General features: G+C 42.7%; 1 protein-coding gene across 2 annotated transcripts in view; it reads right to left on the bottom strand.

The window, feature by feature from the left end:
- The window catches only part of scube1 (signal peptide, CUB domain, EGF-like 1), a 106242-nt gene that overhangs the window by 15324 nt on the left and 73972 nt on the right, over positions 1 to 16946 (bottom strand). For both annotated transcript variants that reach the window (XM_085768850.1, XM_085768851.1), the window contains one exon: positions 3786 to 3908. In XM_085768850.1, the coding sequence (XP_085624976.1) occupies positions 3786 to 3908 (123 nt within the window). The remainder of the gene's footprint in view (positions 1 to 3785; positions 3909 to 16946) is intronic.

Genomic DNA, 16946 nt, shown 5'->3' with positions numbered 1-16946 from the left:
AAACTGACAGCAACCTTACTAGTTTTGACATCAGCAGTGTTCCAACTCCAGTTTGTCTTCCAGCTCTCTGTCTGTTCAGGAAGTGGCTGAGGGTTGTGTCTTGGATCAGCTGGTTGTGTTACTGTTAGACCAGTTGTGGTGACTCGTTGGGGTGTGTTGGTATTTGTGATGGATCTGGTTTATTATAGATGGGCTTATTGTTGTGAGAAGCAAATTATTCTCTATGATAATATTTAAACAATAAAAGATAAATTGTATGACAAAAGTAATGAATTTCAATGATCTAATCCATGGTGATGAATCAGATCCCAAACCAACAAAGTAAAAATATTTGGTTTAGAGATTGTGGAGACTGGAAGACGATGGCAGACGGTGTTCATATTGCACATGTATATTTTTAATGTGAGTAAAAGATTTAGTGGGCAGGTTCTTCTGGGGATTGTCAGAGTGAGTCCAGTCCAGTGAACAGCAACACTCAGGATACAGCCACTGATCTGGACTAACTCATTTACCACTAGTGGTGCACAAATGCTGTTCTCCACTGGTGGAGTTTACAGCTGTGATGTGTCGGCCATGCTGTCTGCAGAGGGAGTGCTGTGTTGTTGCTGTGGCACTCTACCTGTGAGCGCTGTACGGCAGCAAATTTCCAGTAAATTTCCAGAAATTTTCCATGGGAAGTTAAGCTGGGGAATATTGGACATATTCCAAATTGGAAACTTTCCATGGGAATTATGGGAATTTATGGGAATTATGCGAATTTATAGGAATTATTGGGAATTTATGGGAATTAACTGGAAATTGGGGGTAATTTAAACAAGCTGTATCATATCCAAACATAAATGTAAACTTTTTCAGTCATAAGCAGACATCCATGCAAAATAATACAATTAAAAAACATGACGTTTCAACAGATTTATTTGTGAGTAGAACTTTATCATGTTTTAATTCTTGTATGAACAATCAATTCTTTTACTGAACAACAAAAACATGAATGTTGACTAAAATATATATATATATATATATATATATATTACTACGATGGTATCTGATCATCTGCGAACCTCTGACTTTCATTCTTGATCAATGAAAACATTCTTGCCAAGTGTTTTCGCTTTTGTCCATCTTGCGCCGGTCCAAGAATTTCACCGTGCCCGCGGAGGTTCATGGAAAGTGTAGTGAAAACACTTCGCTTTCCATAGATATTCAAGTGTACTTGCATTAAATCGGGTTGTTTTAGTATGCTACAATATATTTTTCACAATTTAAGTTCCCTGTTAAGGGCCAACCTTCAATTTGGTAAATTTCTGATTTATTCCCATTTATTCCCTTTTATTCACATATATTCCTGTTAATTCCCATATATTCCCATTAATTTCCATGGAAAGTTTCCAACTTTGAAAATTCCTGGAATTTTACAACCCTAATCAACACTCAGCTGAGTCCTCATTCCCACTGCTAAACTCAATCAGGAGACTCTAAAGACTGTTTTGCTGAAATTCCACTGGTCTTGTGTTTACATCCACACTGTTGCTGCTGATATAAGAGTGCTCACTCTGACCCATCAGACTGGTTCAAATCAAGCTGCTGAGGTTCTGTCCCGCTGCACTGACAGAAGCAAAGGTCAGTCAGATGAGTGGTTTACATCACAATCTGCCTGACTCATTTATGGACAAACACAGGCTGCTCCCCAAAGACTAAAGAGGCCATTAATCACAGTGGACGTTACAGTAAACAAATATAGGAGTTACACACTAAACTAGGACAAGAGCTCATTCTAATAAACCAATCTGGAAAAACTTCACCGGACTGAGGTCGGGCCGGCTCACATTCACCATTATGTCAGTGTGCGCGTCGGCCTACGCATGTGTATTTGTGTGTACTTGTCCAGCACCAAATATTATTAACCTATCAGGAATGGAGGCCAGCGTTTCAAGCTCACCTGGTTTATATCAGGCTGTTCCGCAGGGCTTTAGAAGGCTACAAATAACAAACAAGGAGTTTGTTATGTGGAGGAAGTTGTTAAGGCCTGGATGTTGGCTCAGTAAATACTCCAGGCAACTGTCCACGTGAGGATTTAGGAATAGCTCGCCTGTTTCGAGCTAGCCCACAAGCGGAGTTTACATAAACTGAAGCGGGTACACTTGAGTTGCCTACAACTGTTAAATGTAAAAGGAACATATAGAAGGTAAACAGTGGTTTCTGGTTTGGCCGATGTCTTTCTTTCTCTGGGACACACCCTCCATGATGATGAGGTGTTTTGACAGCGATTGCTGACAAGATTGTTCTATCTCTCTGCCTTTGTAAACATTTAGAACAAGAGGAATCATTTGTGGAAATTTCTCATGCAACTATGGCAAAGGATCAATCTCTCTGCTTTGGTTTCTCATCCAGCGTTGGCAAATGCTCTACCACTGGCATGTTGCTGTATCACCCAGAGCTATTTTCCCTGGAGAAGCTCACGGGCGCAGACAGAGCCGACAGATTAAACATGATATTTCATTTTAAGGTCGTGTTGAAGCTGAACAGGCCTGATGTCAGTGGATGGGACGAAGCAGGCAGCTGTTGGCAGGCGGGACACGCTGGCAGAGGTGTGTCAGAAACAGGCGATGTGGCTACCAACACTCAACACCGCATTATTAAAGACCTCAAAGACACTACCGATCGTGCACAGTTAATCCGACACATACACAGACACGCACAGAAGCACATTGTTTGGTGGCTCTGAGCCAGGGAACGAAGCACCTCTGGCGTTTTGTTGTTAATAAAAATCATTTTGTGTTTGTCTGCTCCTCTGTCTCTCCTGCTGCGACTTGCAACAAGGAATCTACTGTACCAGTGGTTGAACACCCAGCTGAGGAAGTGGGATACACGGCTGCAACAAACACACTTAAAGGGATAGTTCAACATTTTGGAAAATCGGCCCATTGCCATAATCCCTATCGTCATAGCAGTAGGCTCGTTATCTTTATTTGTCTGTGCAAGCTATTTTGAGAATGGCGGAGCAGAGCCGTGAGCTGCTCAGAGCTACGCTACAGAGGCTCATGGGATTTCTGGGTTTCCCTCATCAAACTCATCAGATACACAATCCAACAACTCCAAAACGCTCTGGTGGACAAGTTGTGACCTGCACATTCACCACGCTATGAGATAATAACAGAACGTTACAAGACGCATTTGTTTTCGAGGCAAATGCAGAGACTGCTTGCAGAAAAACTGCCCTAGACAGGAACACGCATCAGCGGTTTTGCATGAATTTACCTCAAAAACAACTCTGTCTGGTAACGTTCCGTTATTATCTCATAGCGTGGTGAATGTGCAGGTCACAACTTGTCCACCAGAGCGTTGTGGAGTTGTTGGATTGTGTATTTGATGAGTTTGATGAGGGAAACCAAGAAATCCCATTAGCCTCCGTAGCGTAGCTCTGAGCAGCTCACGGCTCTGCTCCGCCGATCTAAAAATAGCTTGCACCGACAATTAAAGGTAACAAACCTACTGCTATGACTATAGGGATTATGGCAATGGGCCAATCAACCAAAATGTTGAACTATCCCTTTAACCTTTTCTGATACATGCATTGAAGCTTTTGTGCACTTAGATTTGAACTGTCACAATATCAGATTATCACTACATGATAATGGACATAATGACTGAAGTCCCAGTGAGTAGAAACTGCATTTTGCGGTTGAGGTTATGGAACAATCCCAAAACAAATCTCTGTGTTTCATTACTGGAGCTTTTAAACTCTAAACCTTGTGTTTTCAGACCTGATGATGTCTGTCACTGACCTTGGCACGTCCGTTCATCAGTGAGCAGTTTGTGGCCTTTCTGACAGCTGCATTCGAAGGAGCCCACCGTGTTCCGGCAGAAGTGATCACAGCCCCCGTTGTTCTCCTGGCATTCATCAATGTCTGGGTGGAGGAAATGAAAGGTAAACAATCAGACAGTCAGTCAATCAGGTTGAATCAAACTGTGATGAGCATGCTGATGCAACGTGTGACCATTAATGGATTAATAGATATACAACTTGAGGTTGATTAAACACCCTGGAACTTTGAAAGGTTCTTTGTGAGAAGATCTGCTGAGGTCTTGCTCTCTGTTTGTGTGCTTCAGTAGGCAAATACACTCAGCAGCACCATCAAGTTTCCACTTTTTTTTAAACACCAGCGTCAGAGGCAAGTAAAAAAAAAAGTTCTGCCAGTTTCTGTCGCACAAACACAGACACACACTGTTCTTGTAGAGAAACAACAGGTGAACTAAAACAATACGTCCTGTTTTCATGTGACATTGCAGACTGTGATGTCTCTACATGTCGATTTCTTTCTCTCCTCTTATTCTTTGATGGACTTTTGTGTGTCATCGTGGTGTGTGGACTGGCATTATACATTTAATGTGATGCTTTTTCAAACCCAGCTCCTGCAGGCAACATGGATCGGTGTTTTAAAGTTTAGCTTGGGGCTTGTTCATGGGGATCCCACTGTCTTTCCCCACGAGAAATATGTCCAGTAATCCTGCTCCACTGATGAGCTGGTGACAGTAAAACAAACCTCTTTATATATTTCACTCTTCACCAGAACCTGAAGAAATGCATTTGATAAGAGACTGAGTTGCTTTTGTCTTTATTTCTACTTTGTAGTTTATCTTTTTGTAAAATGATAACCCTTAGACAAGTCATAAAGTTGCTACGATTAATATGTTTTAAATGAGAAAAACACTAATCGACAGACTTCACAACTTTGAAAAAAATGTAGACTGAGAAAAGTAAAGTTAAATGGAAGATCGGTTTCAGGGAAGCATCATTAAAACCTCATTTGGGCCTAATTCTGCAGTTCCTGCCAAGACGAGAGAGGTGGTAACAGGCCGGTCTGGCATCCATTGATGTATTATTACAACATATTAAGCATCCTATAAACATGCAAAATGAAGGATAACTTGTTTATGCTACAATCAATATAAAACCCGGTACGAGACAGTGTTAAAATGCCAGCAGCAGCGTCCCACGGCCGAATAAGCAAACAAAGGCCTGGGTCCTGGGAGAAAGTGTCGGCCGAATCTCAGTGGAATAAAAGCTGGATACCTGAGCTCTGGACCAGGTGTGGTGCAGCGATCCAGAGGCACAGATTTTAAAATAATAAGGAACGAGTGCAGTCGGCCCCGAGGCAGCGTGTTCGATGCCAGCTGCTAAGCTGCTGGCAGATCTGGTTTCACTAACTCCAACGCTCCAACCCCGTTCCCCTGCCTTGTCCAGACTGCTGTGCCCTCACATGAACCCAGACAAGACAATCATGTTTTCTATTCCCTGTTCCGTGTTTTGAGCTTTTCCTTTATTTGTCATTTATCTAGAACACGTGCATTATAATTCGTTAGGATGTAATGACTTAGTCGTCCCAATCCAACCCATACTCCACTCGTTGTCCTTGTCTCTTCATTAAAGGGATAGTAGCATTTTTTTAAAAGTGGAGTTGTATGATCTACAAATAGTACTTTAATTGCAGTAGGAGACTCTCTGCACTCCTCCCGTTAGCAACACCAGCCCATAGCCCTGCCCAGAGATTTACAACATACAGTGTTGTGAACAGACCCAAAGAAACGGCCTATTTTCGCGGCCTAAAAGAGGTTTTACCTGAAAAAAATACACAGTTCCATTGTTCGCTATAATATAATTTTTTCCAGCCCTTCAAATTGCAGGAAAAACGCAGCTTTTATTTGGACCAAACCAACTCACGTATCCCTCCGCCCAGGGTTAGTGCCTGCCAATCAGCAGTATTTTTTGTTTTTTCTATAGGTATTTTTTTCAGGGACAAAACTGCATTCTGATTCTACGATACAATGCTGTGTCTAATTTTGTCTTATGTGCATGATAACCATCATGTGAGTTGTGGTGAGGACATTTTATGATCATCTTTTGGCAATAAACTCACTTTTGTAGGTTTATGGTAACTCAGCCTTTCTCAAAGTGATGACGATTTGTGTTTGAGGGCTCCATAACTTCCTAGAAAGGAGTGAGAGGTGTAAGTAGGGCCAAGGTGTAAGTGAGTGGATTGGAATTGGGCCTTTGTCTATTTAGTCTGTTCAGTTTCTGTGCTAACTCGTGATCCTCGTGCTTCCTGAGTTCTGTTCTTTTTCCTTGGTTTCCTTACTTGTGCTTCAGCAGACTTACAGTCTACATTTTTGTTGTCATTAAAGCATTCTCATTGCACCTACTATCCTTCATTTGTGTCTGTGTTTGGGTCATGGAAACCTTAATTGTAACAAGAAGTAGGAAAGATCAGGCTGGAATGATTTAGAGGGTGAGAGAGGAGCAGGTAAGAGGACAAGGAAGAGAGGAGCAGGGGTGGAGGAGGAGGGAGAGGGGACAATAGTCTGGCAGATTACACAGGCTAAGCCCTTTTTGATTGGTGCTCTAAGTGATGAAAACTGTGAGGGATTACCACCTAAGCCTTTGAGTCAGGGGATAAGTTGAGAAATAGAGGAGGAGGAGAGAGGGGGAGAGAGGAGAAAGGAGGAAGAGAGAGGATGGAGGTGGAGTAGGCAAGAGAGAAAAGAAGGTGAATGGAAGGAAAAATGAGAAGATGGAGAAAGTGAATGAGAGAACTTTGGTTCTTTGCTATAATGAAACATTCACAATGTCATTTTTCAACTTTGAATCTGCTGATGATGACCTCTTCCTCATGGTGATTTCTGAAATAACATGTGTTTCATTTAAGATAGAGGAAAAAACGCTTCTCTTATTTGACTGAGGAGCTTCAGTTTAGTCGGCTAAGATGGAGACTGACGGCCACATTTTATCAGCTGGAGCTAAATAGCTCATAACGCTGACATGAGCTCTATGAGCAGGTTAAAACACTGTCTAATGTCTCAGTGCATCATGAATTGAACAAATGTAGTTTATTTGCCATAATGGAACTGAGGCTCAGTAGAATAGGAACATGACTCATGATGGGTGATGGCCTGTAAAGGCTCACATCCAGACATGGTGCAGCCATATACACTTGGGTGTATACCCAGTCTGTTTAAAGGGATAGTTCACCCAAAATTCAAATTTCACCCATTATCTACTCACCCTCATGTCAACTAAGAGCTGTGAGAATTTTCAGAGTCCTCCGTTCCTTCTCTGAGTTACTCTGAAGCCCCGACATTAGAAATTGTTCCTAAAAAAAATTAAATAAGTCTATATTTTAAGCTTGTTTGTAGCGGAAGCTCCCAGTGTCTCAGTTCACTGCTCTTCCTGTGTCAACCGGCGGAACAATTTCTGATATCGGGGCTTCAATACAAGAGGGACATTACAGACGAGCAGTATGGAGGTATTTGGATGTTTTTTGGTGTGTCTTTTTGGACGAAGAAAGTTGGTATCCATTGACAACCATTAAGAACAAATACTGCTGCGCGGACCCCCCCGTAACTCAGAGAAGGGACGGAGGACTCTGAAACTTCTCCCAGCCCTTAGTCGACATGAGGGTGAGTAGATAATGAGTGAAATTTGAATTTTGGGTGAACTATCCCTTTAATGTGATTAGTGTGGAGAATCAAGTGTCCGTCGGTGCTGAGCTACACTGAGTGAACATGAAAACTATATGTGGTCGTATGTAGCTTGATAAATGCAGACTCATCTGTCAACAGGATCAAGAGGACAAGTGGAGGTGGCAGAGGAACTGAGAGGTCCAGTCAACACACTTTCAACACTTTCTTCAGTGTAGTGTGATAGGAGCCCTTCTGAAACAGCCACTGTGTTTTTCCACCAGGGTAGACTCGGGCCTCGCTGGCTTGATCCTCTCCCTCCGTATCCTCGGGGAGCCTCTGCTGAATGAACTCTTCATCTAAATATGGAGCCGAGACAGGAATCCACAAGGTGCTGGCTGCACGCTGTGGTAAAAATGTAGTAAAGTGTGTATCCCGCTGCGCCCTGTCAGCTGCCTTTTAAAGAGACTGTCCCTCCTCCGCCCCGATCGGCTGAGACAGACGGTGGCTGGCGGGGAGACAATGGGGCTCAGGGTTTAGCAGGACAGGTAAGGGCATTCAAGTACACTTAATCATCTGTGTCACATCCCAAAATATGATGTCATAGCAGCATCTAGATGAATTAGCTCCTTTCAGGCTCTCTCTGCTCTCCACTGCCAGTCATCCACCTACTACTTGACTTCTTTTCCTGTTGTACTCTCTTTCTGTGTTCCTGCGGTGCCAGGGCTCGCTCATCCATCACGGTCACGTCCCTGTTTTTCTCTTCAGCTGATCTATAGGTAGGAGGGGGATGGCTGCCTTTGCCAACCTTAAAGTGATAGTTCACCCAAAATTCATTATCTACTCACCCTCATCTCAACTAAGAGCTGTAAGAATTTTCAGAGTCCTCCGTCCCTTCTCTGAGTTACAGGGAGGTCCGCGCAGCAGTATTTGTCCATATAATGGTTGTGAATGGATACCAACTTTCTTCGTCCAAAAAGACACACCAAAAAACATCCAAATACCTCCATACTGCTCGTCTGTAATGTCCCTCTTGTATTGAAGCCCCGACATGAGAAATTGTTCCGAAAAAAATTAAATAAGTCTATATTTTAAGCTTGTTTGTAGCGGAAGCTCCCAGTGTCTCAGTTCACTGCTCTTCCTGTGTCAGTGCAAATCTTGCGTGATTTGCACTGACCGGCGGAACAATTTCTCATGTTGGGGCTTCAATACAAGAGGGACATTACAGACGAGCAGCATGGAGGTATCTGGATGTTTTTTGGTGTGTCTTATCCATTGACAACCATTATATGGACAAATACTGCTGCACGGACCCCCCCGTAACTCAGAGAAGGGACGGAGGACTCTGAAAATTCTCCCAGCCCTTAGTCGACATGAGGGTGAGTAGATAATGAGTGAAATTTGAATTTTGGGTGAACTACCCCTTTAAGACTGAATGCATTAGTTCACAAAAATATTGCACAATCCATGAGAATAAAAGTGTCTAAAATCCAGATTCTCCAGTCAGATGTGTTGGGGACTAAGACGAAAACACACACACAGACACACACACACACACACACACACACACACACACACCGTTCCTCAACATTCCCTCTCTGCCCACACTGTCTCTGCTCTGATGCCTACGTAAAAACAGAGGATACCACCCCGGGTCTACCCAACGCAGACACAGCTTTGTAATTATTCTGGCAGCCGCAAACACTGGCAGAACCACCACATCTACCCACACTTAATGGCCACTCTAGGGATGGCTGAGCCTTATAATGGGGTATATAATTACCTTTAATGGAGCTTAAATATGCTTTGAGCTTAAATAAATACATTAAGCCTCTGCACATCTTGAAATGATAAAGGTTGGAGAATAGAGAGTGAGGACAGATAAAGGAGAGTCAGGAGAGAGGCTGAGCTGGGAAGGGATGGCTGCCTGACACCAGGAATGTCAGACAAAGTCAGAGTTTTCTTAACCTCTATCTGTTCTCTGTGATAGAGGAACCCAGTCATTTTACAGCAACTCGTGTGTCAACTAATCACCGTCCCTGTCAGTAACCTCTGATAGATTTCATGTTGGAGGAAGTACAGCAGCTGACAAGCAGCAGCAGACAACACTGAGAGTTAAAGCCTGTTGGTTCTGTGAGGCTAATCTTTGATGGTATTCTGTTTCGTACATCTGAAGGCCTCATCATGTTCTTAGCATTAAAAGTGTTCAGATGTACAGTATGATGTATCGTCTTTAGTGTTGGGTGAGCAAGTATGAGAAATGACTGATGGAAATATAAGAAACCGGGTCTATCATCATAAAGATATCAACTGTTCATATTATTTACAGGGCAGGGTCTGGACCTTATACTATTGTTAAGACAAACTTAACAGTTCCATCATGAGCAGCACTCGGTGACAAAGCAGTTGAAAGACTCTATTCAAGAGGAAGAAACCAACAATATTTCTATATGTCTCCAAGCATTTGTGTTTTTCTCCGTAATTTGTATTGATTTTTTATTTTAATTTTATATCTGGCAGAAAGACTTTTCATCCACTAACATCCAGCAATAGAAATGTGTAAATAGGGAGTTGGTCTTCCTGACATAAGTCAATATTTAGGACCAATTAGTAACGGATTTGGAGAAAATCAGCCACAGAAAAAGCAAGTTAATGCACTTTTCCACACAAATACGAATATTGAGGGTTGATTTGTGAGGATAAACAGTTACTATAAAGCACAGGAGTAGGACACACAGTGAGATGATGCTATTAAAAGAGCTCCAGTCAGGACTCACAATAAGTGACATGCATCATATACCTCAACACTATATTTGGCACTTTAATTTTAAATCAGACTTTTTCACCTCAATCCAAGTATTTGCCTTTGCACGTGAAATTAAAAGTCTTTGCTGGCATCTAATGGATGAAATGATTCTGTCACACGTTTGTGTTGTAATCCTGATTAAATGCAGTGGATTAAACCTGGTCAGGAGCACAGTGGCTGTGGCAGGGTTCAGTAGTAGAGGTACTTTGAGTTGGTTGTTCACATGGTGAACAGCTGAACATGACGAGCTTGGAGCAGAGCATCCTTCAGAGCTTCAGATTCACTGGGCTGAGTTTGTTTGATGTGACACTGGCTGAATCGATTAGCAGTCTCCCACAAGGCTGTCGGTACTGCTTCAGAAAAAGATCTGGCACTTTTAATCACATTTTCTCAATAAGCCACATAATAGGCCTCCTACACAATTCAATTTGAGTTGAATCTACTGGCAGCTGAATGGTTGACCTTGAGGGAATGAATTTTTCTTCTAGGGTAGATATTTTGGATGTGAACTCTTCACTGTGCCGGCCGTGGGGGAGGCTGTGGGCCAAATGAGAAGGCTCGCTAACATCCACCTGGGCCAAGAGCAACAAGCCCTCCACCCCCTCGCCTGTTCCTCTGTGAACCTCAGGGCTCTGTTTGAGGAGTTCAGTGTTAGGAATGAGAAACCTGACTCCAGCAGAGACCCTGATGCTGCTGTGGTGCTCAGCCGCCTGATGAAGTCCCACTCATCAGGCCGATTGATCAGCGCTGCAGTCTAAACCGTCCGGCACCGCTGAAGGTAGACTAAATGAACTTCTCTGACTCAGCATCCACAGGTCAAGGGTTAAGGAGCGGGGTTATGTAAGAGGCTCCTCTTGCTACCTCGCTCCGGAGACTGAGGTGGAAAAAACGGATTGAAAGAAACCGACCAGGAACACAATTCAGTCTCTTAAACCACATTTGGACTTGCTTGTGCAGCTCATACCTCCGGAGTACGAGCTGCTGCGCACAGTGGAGAGGAGCTGTGTAGTTTTACCAAATATTTGCAGTAAAAGGCAATTAAATGGAATGCATTTGCAGAAACCCAAACCTCTACAAATAATTATGGACTAAAGGGGATCTAGTTTTCTCGGGAGCGTTGGTTTTCTTCGCAGGGTGTTGCCGGTAGAGTGGACAGACATCAGGCCGGGAGGCAGCGTGTATTTATTCAGGTATTAAACGACCCCTGCGCTCGATTTTGTTTAATAACAAACACTCCACGGGTGCATGTGGGCCAAGAGAAATTCTCAGTTTTACACAACAATAAAACAGCCGGTGATGTGGGCCCCGTTCGGCCAGAGTGGGGTCTGCCAGAGCAGCAGTCATGTAAGGTGATGGAGACCACAGCCATACCACTGGGTTAGTGCGACCGAGGCGTGTGGACGCTGTCGGGGCCACAGAGCTATGACCTCACTGAGGCAACACACACACCACGGCTACTATCATAAGTATTATAACATCAAAACCAACAATGATAAGTTATGGAGAATGGAGGGTTTTTTTAAATGGTGCTTGCACTGTAAACCTGCACAAACACAAACATTTATTTCAAAGTAGCCACTTTTAGACATGGAATATGCAGCATATAACTGTTTGCATCATATATCTATTACAGAAATGTCAATTAATTATTGTAACTGTTCTTTTTTTATCTATATCTATAGTGTTTGGCTTCGGCTGTGGAGTGATCGAGCTGGACAGTAAATATGTAAAGTTAGTAGGCGCATTGGGGCGTCGCGTGGCGTAGTGGTTGGAGCGGGCGCCCCATGTATAGAGGCACAGTCCTCGCTGCGGTCGGCCCCGGTTCGGTTCCCGCGTCGGGCGCCATTTGCTGCATGTCATCCCCCCTCTCTCTGCCTCCCCGTTTCCTGTCTGTCTCAACTGTGCTATCTATAAAGGCGTAAATGCCCAAAAAATATACTTTAAAAAAAAAAAAAGTTAGTAGGCGCATTAAAGGGATAGTTCACCCAAAATTGAAATTTCACTCATTATCTACTCACCCTCATGTCGACTAAGGGCTGGGAGAAGTTTCATTCAAATATAGACTTATCTAATTTTTTTCGGGACAATTTCGCATTTCGGGGCTTCAATACAAGACAGACATTACATACGCGCAGCATGGAGGTATTTGGATGTTTTTTGGTGTGTCTTTTTGTTACGAAGACAGTTGGTATCCATTTGCAACCGTTATATGGACATGCACTGCTACGCCGAGACCCCCTGTAACTCAGAGAAGCCACGGATGACTCTGAAACTTCCCCCAGCCCTTAGCCCACATGAGGGTGAGTAGATAATGAGTGAAATTTCAATTTTGGGTGAACTATCCCTTTAATTGTTTGTCATTTTTAGGTTAAATGCCCAACACTTGCTGGACTCATCTTCTAAATATGGATTTAATGCTTTTGTCATGCATGATATTAGTGTGAATGTCCATCTATTAGTCAAAACAAGTCATGATGGTGTCACCTTGGATTCTAGAAAACTGTTATAAACAAAGTTGATCAGTTAAGTGAAAATCACTGGCATATTAAACATTAAGGAAAATACTCATTAGCTGCAGCCGCTGAATTATTGTGCAATTGGATTTGAATATATTGATAGATTGTTAAAAGTGTATGCTTCCTAGTGAATGAATGTGACCATGTCCTTATTTTCGTTTTGAACTGATTGTACTTGTGTGTGTGTGTGTGTGTGTGTGTGTGTGTGTGTGTGTGTGTGTGTGTTCTCAGGTCTTTTCAGGTAGAAGAGGAATGCAGGCCAGTGGGAACGTGTCTCAGGAGCCAATACACTGTGTACTACACGGCACAGTACAATAACCAAACACAGGATCAGCCTTCCGTGAACTTGCATATTGTGCACAAAGCACAGACTCACTCACACGTCCACTCCTTCATTGTAAGAGGAAGGGCATCTCCGTCTCTACCTCACCTCACCTGCCATGAAGTGGCCACAGATTCTTTCCTGTGTTGGCTGCCAGGACTTTTTGTGTCATCCTCTCTCTGGTTAGACTGTGGTCAACAAGTCTGCATTTAGTCAGGATCTGTCTCTGCTTTGTGTCAGTAAGGAGATACCCAGCCAGTTTAGACTCATGGTTTAGGGCCTAATAGCAATTAAGTTTGTTTTGACCAGTGTTCCAGATAGGCATCTTTTGTTAATTCAATAATTTGGTTTACTGATTAGTGGGCGGAAAGCACTGCTGGTCTGAGGTTGACCAGTATTGGCTGTTATTTGATCGGTAAGTCTCAAGACCTGCTGACAGAAGGGACTCGTTTGGATCCTGGGCTTCCAGTGCCTGAGATCTCAGAGTGTCCTGCGGGCTTGAGTGTTCTTTTCTAAGGTAATAATCAATGGTTAATGACCTAATCCAGTCCTGGATGCACTGGTTGCTGCTTTTCCTTTAGACGTTTCCTATGCACCTAGGACACGGAGCCTTACGGGATGCTTACTCTTGTATTTGAGTCCAAATCCGAATTGGAATATTTATTTTGTCATTTTTTTCTCCTCATGTATGAGATGCTTTGATTCTGCATCAGTGTATAAAGTCACCTGAGGTGAGCAGGTAATCTCAACAGAGGTTGTGAACTAGATGAATCAGAGGTTCACCAGGCGCTGAGCAGAGTCTATCTCCACCCTGGTCTGCAAGACTCTCGTTTTCTCTCACCTCTGCAGTTGGTGGTTGATGGTGTTTTTTTTGTCTGTTTTTCGTCATTTTTTATCCTCTCTCTTTCTTTCAGTTTCTATGCACAGTTGTTGTCAGTTAGACCGGCTTTACTGACTGATAAAATGTTTATTTTTGTAATAGCCACCATCAGGAGCCCACTTTATTTATGTAACTTACTAGGGCTGGGACGATATGCTTTTCTTCTACGATTTTTTGGATGGCGATTCGATTTAAATTGCGATTCTACGATAGTGTCGATTCTCTCGATTTTTAGTCTGCATTTTTAAAGCAGAAGTAAGAGGAATGTTTGTGTTAATATAAGTCTTAAATAGTTCTATCTTCCGACAGCAATCACTTCTATAGAGTGTTTGGTCTGAAACACGGGTCTGTCAGTCACTCTGCTCTGCTGTAAGCCGAGGAGAAAACTTTCCTTGTATCCTACAACCTTTATCCAATGAGGAGAGAGAACGGCATAAAGGGGCGGTCCTCTCTGTGTGTGCAGCCAAGGGATGCGCGTGAATGTGGTGACGTAGGGACGAGGGTGGGGGCTGCTAACTCCATCGGCTGACAGAAAGTTAGCCAAAACGACCGGATCGCTTACTTCTGCTTTAACATTTATCTGCACACAAATACTGTAGGAGCCTATAAATGAACATACTCCATTATAAAGTGAACTTAAACCCTTTTCAAAACCTGTACTCTCTGTATGTAAAAAAGGCTAACAAATGCACATTGCACAATATTCAAATTTTTTAAACAAAAAAAAAAAAAAAATCGATTTTTGAAAAAAAAATTGATTTAAAAATCGTCAAAAAAGATATCGCGATATTTATGTGAATCAATTTTTTCTCCCACCCCTATAACTGGCTTGTTATTGACTTGTGTCCAGTTGATTTTATGCATTTATCTTGCAGTGACCTGATATTGGGTTTTGTTGTGTGTCAGTAAATGCAGTAATGAGAGAGGCTCTTTCCCCAGTTGGTTCACGACGTGGTCTTGACTGTGTCTGTGGCTGGTGGTGGGCTGAGGTGTACAGAGGACTGTCCAAACATGTGGCTCTTACCAACAGGATCCACTGTGTCAGGCTCACATCCTGTCCTGCATTTAAATCTCCCCACAACAGGACGTTACCCTGAGCCGCACAAAGCCTGGTGCTTTCTTCTTCTTCTTTATGGGGATTTTCAAGAGAGTTTTCATCATAATATGGTGATGATTACAGGCTGCACATATGTATAGATCATTGTCACATTTGGCTATATTTCCATTTAACTAACACCAGATGTATGTTGTTGCCTTTTAAATGATGTGTAGATGAGATAATGAGTCATGAAACACTGACCCAACTTGACTCTCTACTGTGATATACAGCATGGGTGTGTTTTCTTTCAGAGAGATGGTACTGTCTTCTCTTCCTTGGCCAGTGTGGTGTGTGCTGCTGTGCTGTGTGGGTCTGGGTGGTGGTCCTGGTGCTGGAGGCCCTCAGTGTGCTGCTGTCAGTTCATTTCTGCACCAGTAAAGGAATCAGACGGAGCAGCGGTGAAGAGGTGGTGGATGGATTGCTTAAAGCAGCAGAGTATTTCCTTCATCACCCTGCGGTGTGTTTTCTGGTGATTCATGCGTGCACTTCTAATTTAACGTGTATTGCAAAGTTGTATTTAATATGTATTGTAAATTACTGTCAAGTATCTTCTGATGTTAATGCTTTTATTAGCCTGGATTGTCTTAGCGGAGAACGCAGTGGAAATAAGTCTTGGACTTTTCTGTGTCATCCTTTTTTTTTAGATATTGTTGTTTGCAGTGTGTTCTATAGTTAAGTATGTGAAGTGTGTTGTGTTACGACTGCTTTTTGCATAGTTGTGAAAGTTCCTATAGCACCTGAAGTAAGCACGGCGCATGTGCTTTTAATAAAAAAGGACTAAAGGGCAATATCTGAGGTCAGTACAGTCAGTGATTAGCGGAGGTGCTATAGGTACAGCATAAAAAGGTTTTTTGACCGTTTACGTTACTTTAAGACGTTACTGACGGATGTTGCAGTTTGACGCATTGTAAACCCAATAGAAGACTGGATGTGTATGGAACATCAAAATAAACCCACAGAAGGACGACCTGGCTCCGGTGTTTTGTGAGTGTGGAAGTAACGTACATGAGTCAAGCCAACTGAACCTTGCATTCCGCTAAAATTTCGAGTGGCTTTAAAACTAAGTTCAGAGTGTGTGGGGACTGTACGGGTTCTCTCTTCTCTACTGACAAATAAATCAAATCAAATGGAAAAAAAAAACCCACTATGGGCTCTATGCACAGCTCCAGCACTTCCTGAATTTAAGGCAGGTCCTTCATTTCCTGTCATCACACTGATTAATCCAGGTGTGTCTGAGTAGTCACAATGGTCAGACACACCTGGATTAATGTGTGTGTCCAATAATGTAAGACAGGAAATGAAGGACCTGCCTTAAATTCAGGAAGTGCTGGAGCTGTGCATAGAGCCCATTGCAGCTAACGCAGACAGAAAACTCAAGGATTGTTTGAAATGCTAATGGTCTAAATGTTAAAATCACGGGTCATAAAACCCCAAGATTAAAGGGATAGTTCAACATTTTGGCAAATTGGCCCATTGCCATAATCGCTATAGTCATAGCAGTAGGTTCATTGGGTCTCATTCATGAAACGTGAGCAGCACGGATTTGTGTGTAAACCCTGAGCAGCGCAAATTTACGTGGATTTCCGCATTCATCAATCTTTTAGTAGTGCTGATTTTTTCGTAGCTACTCACAAAATCTACACCTGCTCCTGACTGTGTGTAGCGCTTGTGTAAATGTAGGAATGCAAATAAATACTGCTTGTCACTGTTGAAAATTACAATTTTAATCCGTATTACTCTCTCTCATGTTCAAAATATGCCGACGCCTTTGAAACACGTAATTTAAACATGACAAACAATTAGAAATATTTGGAGAGAGAGACGTTTTAGGGATCGGACACGCACAAACACTTCAAGGCTCCATCTAA

This window comes from Trachurus japonicus, chromosome 23 (genome assembly GCF_045865225.1).
Source record: "Trachurus japonicus isolate A0001 chromosome 23, Traja_1.0".
Taxonomy (NCBI): Eukaryota; Metazoa; Chordata; class Actinopteri; order Carangiformes; family Carangidae; genus Trachurus; species Trachurus japonicus.
The sequence above is the reverse complement of the archived record's forward strand: the minus strand, read 5'-3'. Positions and strand labels throughout refer to the sequence as shown.